Below are 10129 nucleotides of genomic sequence, written 5' to 3' on the forward strand. Positions count from 1 at the left end.
TGGAACTAACCGGGTACAAACTCGGGGGTTACGTGCATGCTTTCGTTTCTTGCCAGAGTTCTCAGGGTTCAAGAGAAAACTGAACTGCAGATTTTGTTAGCTCAACGTCTTCGCGCATTTATTTTAACGATTATAATACCGTCCGAATCGTCTGTAGCTAGTTTGCACATTTTTATTCACTTCGAAATAAACAAGTATAAACGACTGTAAAATTGGCGGTAGATTCTTGAGATGGTAGCGCTTCGATCGTTTATGTTGATTGTCTATTGTTTATACTGGAACACCACCCTGCGCCACCACTGACTCAACAGAGATCACGTGGGTCGGTGATGATGAATTGATTATGAAAATTTTTTAACTACTTAAAAAAAAAAATTCCGTCTAAATTTTGTACGAAGGCAGCTGTTCCCTACGTTCGGTGGAATATATTGACTTGCATTCCGAACTACAAGCAAAGCCAAAGAACAGTGAACTTCAGGTCGTTAATATGTCATACCGATTCACGATACAAAACTCAATATCTAATTTTTCGACGTGTAAATTAAACATACGAGGTTAATGCTCATTTTACATGGTTGTTTAAATTTACTAGCTTTGCTGTTCAATAAAAATAATTAATGGTCAGAAGCATTGTTCACAAACAGTTCTTCTCACAAGGACGAAATGACAAGTATACGAAAGAAGACTTTACCAGAATTTCTGTCCAATAAACCGTTTCTTCGTAATCACGGTAGCAGATAACTAATAATGAATATTTTCTCTCTTCTGATTTTCTTATTCTCTTTCGACCGCCCTAACCGGTTTCCATTTGCGTTGAGCAAATCGATAATTGTTTGCAAAGAAAACGCGGGAAAACGACACCGATTGTTACGTTCAGCCGCCGTTGAAGTAATTCGCTCGTCGTTATAATCATGGCCGTAGTGACGTTATTAGACCGTAGAGACCAATATCGAAGCGCGCGTAATTCAAATATGCCACACAATGATGGATGATCAAAGGCGATATTCGTGATGCAATATATTTCCTCTGCCTATAATGGCTGTTACAATGAATTGTAAGTACTATTAACTGTACAGGTATGTGTAATGCATGTGTAGCGTTCGGATTTTAGCTAAGGTTGATCAAGATATAGGAATTTATTCTGTTGACGTATAAATATAAATCTATCCTTAGCAATTGAATATCTTCAGCACTCTCATGCAGCCCGCAGACCGTGCATGCCGTTTAATCTTACTAGGGTCTCGAGTCCCTTTTGATTGTTTTCACTTTTGCAAGCCCCTACATGAATTTATACATAGAAAAAGAGTCATAAGTAAAGAGGAACAGAAAACTAAAGAAATTTTTTGTTTATTACAGACCGTTGACTGAAGTACAGACCGAGGGTCCCAAGGGTCAGCTCGTCTTGCAGGCAAAGACAGCGGGTATTCTGGCATCTATCCTCAGGTTAGAAATTGCAGACGCACACCCTTCCAAGTGGTTTCACATGTAGGCCAAAAAATCGTGGAAAAGAGAAAAGCAAGGACAGTTAAATTTAGGTAAGACTCGAACGCAGAACGAGCGAGAGGGAGGAGAGCGAGACAGAGAAAAGGTCAAAAGAAGCAGAGTAGGAATTATAAGAGGGGAGGGCGAGAAAACGAAAGGGCTGTAAGGCGGGCTTCAGCGATGCTCTTACCAATCTCCAAGGTGAGGAAAGAAATTGGAACCACCACGACCTGCTTCCAGGGGAAGAAAAAGATCACTCTCGTCTCTGACTCCAAATAATTGAGTTTGCTCTGAGTTTCTCTTTACCTTAAGGATAATTCCGTTTCATTACGAAGTTTCATTCGTCGTTATAACGCGAGTGGTTTTTTTTAATCAAAAATATTTGTATACATACAATCTCGATTTCAATTCCTTTCTTGGGGCTGCCGCCACTGGAAGCTGACGCAACTTTAAGCAACCGACCAATCAAACGGCACGACCGCATTTTGTCCCGAGCGATGCTGGACGCCAGCATGTATTCCGAGCCCACGGATAGATTTGAAGGTTAGCGATATTTGTGCGGTAGAAAAATTTTGCCGATTGCATCAATTGGCCCTTGTTTACTAAATAAAATCCTCCCCCCGACCGACTGAATAAAGCAACGAGACAGTTAACAAAGTTGTAGCATTAGAGCAAAACTAGAAAAGAAATAACCCGGAACCCGGGTGGTTCTGAGTTGAGGTTCAACGCCGATTCGACCGATCAGAATGAAGCTGGTCGACAACGTGGTGCGGAGTTTCAAGGTGGCAAAAGTCTTCCGCGAGAATACCGACAAAATAAACAGTATAGATTTCTCGCCGAGTGGTGATACCCTGATATCATGTTCCGAGGACGACCAGATAGTGATATACGATTGCGAGAAGGGGACGCAAGTCCGAACGGTTAATTCAAAGAAATACGGGGTGGACCTGATCCACTTTACCCATGCAAAAAACACCGCGATACACAGCAGCACAAAAATAGATGACACGATACGCTACCTCTCCCTCCATGACAACAAATACATTCGCTACTTCCCCGGTCACACGAAGAAGGTGGTTTCTCTATGCATCAGTCCCATCGAGGACACTTTCTTATCTGGGTCTCTTGACAAAACGCTGCGCCTCTGGGACTTAAAGTCGCCCAACTGTCAGGGACTGATGCAGCTATCGGGTCGCCCGGTCGCCGCCTACGATCCAGAAGGCTTGATATTTGCCGCAGGAGTCAACTCCGAGTGCATAAAGCTCTACGACCTCAGGAGCTTTGACAAGGGACCGTTTGTCACTTTCACATTGTCTCAGGAGAGAGAATGCGATTGGACCGGTCTGAAGTTCAGCAGAGACGGAAAGACAATTCTTATATCCACAAATGGCAGCATCATACGGCTAATTGACGCCTTCCACGGAACGCCGCTTCAAACTTTCACCGGGCATTTGAACAACAAGGGGATACCAATCGAGGCCAGCTTTAGTCCGGACTCTCAATACGTTTTCAGTGGATCAACTGACGGCAGAGTTCATATCTGGAATGCCGACACAGGGTATAAGGTATGCGTTCTCAACGGTGACCATCCTGCACCTGTACAATGTATCCAATTTAACCCCAAGTACATGATGCTCACATCGGCATGCACCAACATGGCCTTTTGGTTACCAACCGTCGAGGAAACTGAGTGAAGAAGTTCAGTTCAAAAACTTTCGTATACGATGTACAAAGTCAGCTGGTAAAAAAGGAGGAAACCTTGGCCAGGATCAAAATTAAACGCAGGCTGTACTTGTTACAAGTACTGAGGAGAAGAAAATCGACCTTTTCATCCAATAATAAAATTGCTGCACTATTAATGAAATCAGGGATATTCCAACATTGAACACTGTTGAATAATATTTTACATGGTCCCTTACAATGAATTTTGCTAGTATTAGATTGTACCTTCAACACCAGTGCTCAGGATTTTTATTTCAGGCTCTTTACACTGAATGGGGTACATGAAAAAGGCGAATACCTTTGTATATTTTGTAACCATCCTAAATTCCAGGACTGTACATTTAGAAAATGATACATTTAATGTGAAAACATTGAACGAGTACCAGCAGAAAGTAATAATAACAAGGAAAAGTGTTTTGAAAATAATTAGAACGTATGCATTCGAGTTGAAATTTTTTATGAGTACTCTATTCGCATGAAATGATGGGCTTTACAATTTTTCACGCATTTGACAGTCATTGATAATTATCAGATGATCACATTAATTTGATTTGTGCTCAGGTACAGTACTTTGCTAAAAAGTACATAAATCGGAGCCTTGACGTTTGGCTTTGTTGTCCATGATTTTTTTTCCCTATTTTCATTCTATTTGCTTTTTACAAAAACCTCAGGGATACATAAGTTTTCTGTGAGCCAAGACATTCAATTGTTCTGAAGTACGACCTCAGTCTGCACCTTTAATGCAACTTTATCTCCAGAAATCACTACAGGAAAATAATACATTCTGCTCACAAGACAGCTGCATCTATTATTTTCCATGAAAAATGATATTCAGTATTTATGTATAATTCTCAACATGAAATTGCATTATGAATGTGGAATAACGTGTATATTTATAATCTTGACAATGAACTTACTTATTTATCATTTCATAACTCTATAATGTTTCTGTAGGTCAGAAATTTGAAAATATCCTTTGCTGATAGACAAATTAAACCTAAACATTGATATATGCCTATGCACGTATATATATATGTTTGGAAATATTATAATCATCAGTTGAAGATTGCCACGAAAAAGTTTTAAGAGGAATTATTTTCAATCCGTGAGGTACTAGCTCTTTACTTATTTGAATTTACACTTCTGGAAGTAAAGCAATCTTTATATAACATAACTGACACGCAAAAAATTGTAAGAATATCAATGATGGTCCCCTTGGTGATATATTTTATAATCTTATTAATACGGAGACATTCAATAATATTTAAATTCCAGAAAATTTATCTGAGTGCGGAATGATTTCTGCAGCGGTATTCTGGGGTCTGCGATTATATTTGTACGATACGATACCACCGTAGTTTAATACTGTAACTAACGATTTAATAAGATAGTATAAGACCTAAAGATGGCTTCTCCATTTTCTGTGTAAATACCATACACTAATGTTTCCATTAGACTTTCTAATACTATAAATAGTTTTATATAAGAATAACTTTTATTATCTCTGTGGCACGCGTGCTTGTACAATTACGGAGTGTGGGTTTCGTGCGAAAGAAATGTACGGATGTTCTGTAAAATAATATTTTATAACGGCATATGTGTAATTCTAATAAGAATAATTGATAATTGTGTAATAAATATTATGTGTTATTAACATAATGTTTTAAACTCCAACAGATGTCTTGCTAGAGCATTTGAGAATTCTAACGCACGATTATAAACCACGAATTGATTCTCTTTTTGCACTCATTGCTTCATTTTCTGTTTTTTTTTTAGTTTTCATCTATAAGTTTACTGGAAAAACACAAAAAGCTATCAGTCACACCTTCTATGTAAAAAAAAAAAACAGTTTTCATTCTCATTTAATAACTTTTGAAATGATTTTATTTTTACTTGCAAATGACAGGTTTTATAACGCCTACTTCGATTTTCTTAAAATTCAAATATACAATTTTTCTGCTGCCACTTAATTATCATATTTTCTATTTATTAACATATTTTTGTTCTTCACTAAAGTCAGTAGCTGCATTAATTTTTCACATCAGATTATGGTAAAATGTAATTACTCACCTAGTGCTATGGTGAAGAATTGATAATCTCTTAATTTTTGGACTTTAATTCTTGTTATTGATTCACCATGCATTTCAATCTGTCTGAGATCTTAGATAAAATTTTGTTCTTTTTTTACACGAAAAATAATAATTTTGATTCCGTGGAAAAAACTGTGGCTGTGTTTGTAGATATACAAACCTTTTTATATGTGGGGGGGGGGTTCTATCACAGAAGAGTAATAATGTTAGTCACGCCAAGTACTTTATAGTACACTCAGACTGACCGAAACATTTTTTCAACATTTATAGAAGGTAAATTATTGGAGTAGGCTAAAGCAGAAAAAAAAACATTGATATACTTTTATTCTAGTGAATATTGTAAATCAAGTAACTTGCAGGAAGTTTTGTCAATAAAATATAATCCTATTTTGGAAATAACATTCGGTTTTATTAATATACCAACAAATCCATTTCAACGCGATGCCTCATAATAAAGATCAATAAAACTAAGGTGATCATGGGCAGTTACACGTATACAATGAATTGATTCTCTACTGTCAGTATTAAATAAAATCCAATCAAGTGACAAAATGAAAGATAAGGTCTATTAAGTGCATTACGAATGTCAATTGGTATTCTTTGTATGATAATTGGAACTGTTACTTTAATTTATTCAGGTAATGAAAACATGTACGAAAATTTTATTTGCTAAGGAAGATCGATTCGCAGCGTGGCCTCTTAATTCTCATAGTATTTAAGGCAAAATTAGCGGGACAAACAAAAGTTGAAATTTATTAAAAACGTATATGTTCTAGGAATGTGCTTTCAATGTTACGAATGTAATTCAAACAGTGACAAATATTGTGAGAATAGACCAAGGCATATTGTTCGATGCTCGCACTCAACAGTTGGCTGTGTTAAGCTTACTTATCAGGGTAAGTGTACAACAAGTTTGAGAATTTTTATACCATTGTATAGTAAGAACTCATAACTTTTACCTTGGCCAACATCAATTCCGGGTTTCAGTTATAATTTTTCATTGACTTTTACAGGGCTCGAATATAGGTTCGTCAATTTGACAAGCAGTGAGATTGGTGTGGCAGAGTGGGACGGAAGTGATACTAATTGGAAAGCCGTTCCGTATGTCAAACAGGTTATAACGAGACGTTGTGGAAATAACTATGCTCGATATAAGACGTCAACAGGATGCAGCCCAATTCCTCTTATATCAGAGAGTGAGGCCAATGAGACAATTTGCTACTGCAGATCTGAACTGTGCAACGGAGTCTTAAGACTTGAAATCATCAACTTTCCTTGTTACATTATACTGATTCTCATGCATTTATTCATGTCTTAAACATAATAACAGCTTGTCAGAACAGTTATCTGTTCGTCTTCACTCAAAGCATGCGTCACTTTCGTTACAGATTTGTGATCAACGAAATAACAGAGCTGAGTGTTATAGAAAAAAATACGTATCGTAGAAATTAAATACTATAGGGTTACGATTTGTAAGGTTTTATCATCATCCAATAAGCCAAGTAATTGCAATATAATACTTTGATTTGCAAATATAGAATTTATTTCTGTTTAATATTTACACTTTTGTCTGGCATCAGCTCATAACATAACTGGAATTAAGGAGAACAACGCATGACACACTTTCACAGAAAATGAGAGTATATGCATTCGACATTTTTGCTCAATTGTCAATCTGCTGGAGTTCTTATGTGATATAGCTTTTTGTCTTCATCAGATATTTGAATTGGAGCACCAGACATTGCATCTCTGCCCTCCATGCTTTTAGGAAACGCGATAACATCTCTTATGCTTGTGACATTGCATAACATTGCAATATAGCGATCTAAACCTTAAAAGAGGAATAAAATTGTTAAGCTTCATAGAATTTGAAATGACACTTATCAATCCACCAGTATCAAAGCGTTCAATGAAAACATACCAAGAGCAATTCCTCCGTGAGGTGGAGCTCCGCTATCAAGAGCTTCGAGTAAATGTGACATCTGACATGTGTCAATCCCCAAAATCTCCAGTACTTGTTTTTGTAAAAGAGAATTGTGTATTCTTATTGATCCTCCACCAATCTCCCAGCCGTTTGATACCAAATCGTAATGTAGACCGCGCACCTGAAGGAAATGTAATTGAATAATGCTTTATATAAGAAAATGAGATAGATTCATATGAAAATTGCGATAAGGTAAATATCGTGTAGTCATTTTGGTTACTGAAACCTTTAATGGATCTGTTGCCAGTAAGTGTAAATCCTCAGGATGTGGCTGGGTAAATGGGTGGTGTGTTGTCCTGATGCCATTTTCGTTATCTTCTTTTGAGAATAAGGGGAAGTCCACAATCCATAGCCACTTGAAACCTGGCGCTCTAAGGGTTACTCCTTTTGACTCCAGTATATTCGTGTAGAGAATCAGCAGTTTGCCGAGAACTTCTTGCTGAAACCGTGAACTACATTTTTAATACAATCGAGTTGAAGTGTATGGAAGCACAATAGCTAACAAGGATTTTCCTTAAGTTTTTACTTCTAAATGATACTCACTACATCTGGCTTTTGTCCAACGGATAAGAACAGCATATCACCGTTGTGTAAATTCAACCTATTCTCGATACTATCCACCACATCTTTTGAAAGTAGAGTAGTCAGTCCACTTTTCCACGAACTTTCAGTAATCTTCACTTGCAGTAATTTAGCTTGAGGAAATTCTCTCTTTGAAATATCATCAAACTGCGCTTTGGTGGAGTTACTAAAGTTTTTCTAAAATTGTACTAAACTATAGCACCAAATAGTTTCAAGATAGTTACGGTGTACAGAAAATAATCCTACTTACACTTTCTTTTGGAAACACCACTGCATACGCTCCGAAATTATCATTGTATTCGATCCCGGTTTTGGTCGTTAATGCGATTGAAGTTTTCACTATGTCTGTTACGTTTTGAAGCTTTGTCCAGAAATATATAAATGTACAGTTGATTTTCATTATTAGTCAAATCGCGAAGAGAGTTTAAATTCTTCCATCTCACCTTATAAGGTAATCTTGCATCTGGTTTATCTGTACCATACAATTCCATTGCGTCGTCATACCTCATTTGCTCAAACGGTGTACTGATATCGCCAAGTTCTTCTAACCAAGACTCTACTAGGAGATCTTCCGTCAGCATCATTATGCTTTCGCGGTCAACAAAAGACATCTCAATATCTAGCTGCAATGGTACAAGTGATGAGCAATACTGACAAGTATCGCTTCAAGAATGATAGATTTGCCAACTTGATTTGTAAAGACATAATTATACCTGAGTGAACTCGGGCTGTCTGTCCATTCTTCCGGCCTCATCTCTATAACATCGAGCAATTTGAAAATATCGATCTATCCCACCAACCATAAGCAACTGCTTAAATTGTTGCGGACTTTGAACAAGAGAATAAAATTTACCAGGATTCCGTGTAGGGACAATAAATTCTTGTGCTCCCTAAAACAGGTGAGGAGAAACCTTGCTGAATGTTAATAATTTATAATTCTTAATAAAATTAGAACTATGGCCTTTTCATTGTAAGATTTTATTTGATGGTACATAATCAATAAAAATTTACCCCCGGGGTCCGACGAAAAAGTGTGGGTGTCTCAATATCCACAAAGTTACATTTGTTGATTAGAAATTCCCTCATTCTCATGAGGACTTTAGACCTGATTCGCAAGTTTCTCTGCATTTCTGGGAATCTTAAATCCAAGTATCTGTACTGCATTCTTAGTGATTCCTTAGCTTTGATAAACTGTCGAATGGGGAATGGCAGTTGTGTTTTGGACGGATTCAAAATCTCAAGGTGTTCCACCAAAATCTCTATTTCACCAGTAGCCATATTTTTATTCACTTGACTATTCGGACGAGGGTTTACAGTGCCAATTACCCTTATTACTGTCTCGTAAGATATGCCTTCAATCGTTTTGGTTAGATCTGTTCTCTGTAGTAAGATTCTGTTAACTTTACAAATTGAAAATATCAGAAAATCTTGAAGTTTAACTTAACAAATCTAGTTGTATTACCTCGTCTGGTACTATTAGCTGTGTAGATCCACAGTTATCCCTGAGGGTAATGAACTTGTTCATTCTTTGAAACTCCATCCATCCGCAGAGCTCAACTTTTTCACCGACATTGGCAACTGTTAGTTGACCACAGTTGTGCGTTCTGTGAGAATATTTATCACGCTTAATCGTAGCTTCTGGTAACGTGGTAGAGGCCTTATTAACTGGTACATAACTGAACGGTGCACTCGATGAGGAAATACCACTGGATACCTAATGGAAAGGAATTCAATAGGTGAAAATATTGCAAACGATATATAGTATGAGGTAATTAAATGTTCAGTTCTCATAAAATTGCATTTACTGAAACACAAACTTGCCATTGATAGCTTGGCTCCAAGAATCTGTTGAAAACCTTTTAGAAATCTTCTAGAGCAGATGTTCAACAGTATTTTACCTGGCCTATGCATTTTGTCATCGCAATACACGCACCGACGACTGAGGGTTACTAGAGGCAGCCAAAGGCGACAGCCAGCTAAACCGGGCACTTTAAAGCTGATGTAAAAAGGCGTGGAATTATGAGGAGAGCTTCGGTACAGAAGATTCCTATCGTTACCGACCAATTACCATTGCACGCACCCACGGTGCAACTTAAAAACAGGTGGGAAAGCAGCATAAACTTATATGTAATAACTAAGTATTTTTATTAAGTAACTAACTGCTATTCGTTAAAGTATCAAATACAATAATATTTTCATACTTGAACTAGCCATTATATAATGTATCGAAACCAACTTTCTTACCATAGTTACCATGTACCGTAAGTAA

The 10129-nt window shown here is 37.2% G+C and overlaps 2 protein-coding genes across 3 annotated transcripts; one reads left to right on the forward strand and one right to left on the reverse strand.

Annotated features, from left to right (window-relative positions):
* Window positions 1-1558: 1558 nt before the first annotated feature.
* On the forward strand, window positions 1559-5693 carry LOC124176156 (WD repeat-containing protein 82). The gene has a single exon (XM_046557057.1). It carries the CDS (start codon window positions 2229-2231, stop codon window positions 3174-3176), a length of 948 nt encoding a protein of 315 aa, XP_046413013.1. The 5' UTR covers window positions 1559-2228; the 3' UTR covers window positions 3177-5693.
* A 1126-nt stretch (window positions 5694-6819) lies between these two features.
* LOC124176152 (aspartate--tRNA ligase, mitochondrial) lies at window positions 6820-9868 on the reverse strand. 2 transcript variants are annotated; one of them, XM_046557049.1, is made up of 10 exons: window positions 9759-9868; window positions 9323-9574; window positions 8872-9240; window positions 8574-8750; window positions 8304-8483; window positions 8111-8221; window positions 7822-8037; window positions 7505-7717; window positions 7216-7399; window positions 6820-7125 (listed from the first exon to the last, which is right to left on the reverse strand). In XM_046557049.1, the coding sequence occupies exons 1-10, from the start codon at window positions 9777-9779 to the stop codon at window positions 6965-6967; spliced, it is 1884 nt and encodes a 627-aa protein (XP_046413005.1). In that variant the 5' UTR covers window positions 9780-9868; the 3' UTR covers window positions 6820-6964. The 2 variants fall into 2 exon arrangements, with proteins under 2 accessions (XP_046413005.1, XP_046413004.1); XM_046557048.1 differs by having other exon boundaries at window positions 9682-9856.
* Between the last annotated feature and the right edge of the window lie 261 nt (window positions 9869-10129).

This window comes from Neodiprion fabricii, chromosome 2 (assembly GCF_021155785.1).
Source record: "Neodiprion fabricii isolate iyNeoFabr1 chromosome 2, iyNeoFabr1.1, whole genome shotgun sequence".
Lineage (NCBI taxonomy): Eukaryota > Metazoa > Arthropoda > Insecta > Hymenoptera > Diprionidae > Neodiprion > Neodiprion fabricii.

Excerpts from the sequence above, each read along its gene's own strand:
- LOC124176156 (XM_046557057.1), top strand. The coding sequence starts at position 2,229 with ATGAAGCTGGTCGACAACGTGGTGCGGAGTTTCAAGGTGGCAAAAGTC.
- LOC124176152 (XM_046557048.1), bottom strand. The coding sequence starts at position 9,771 with ATGCATAGGCCAGGTAAAATACTGTTGAACATCTGCTCTAGAAGATTT. Across the intron at positions 8,038-8,110 it reads TGGTGTTTCCAAAAGAAAGT|AAAAACTTTAGTAACTCCAC; the intron begins GTAAGTAGGATT and ends GTACAATTTTAG. Across the intron at positions 7,718-7,821 it reads TTGGACAAAAGCCAGATGTA|CAAGAAGTTCTCGGCAAACT; the intron begins GTGAGTATCATT and ends TCACGGTTTCAG.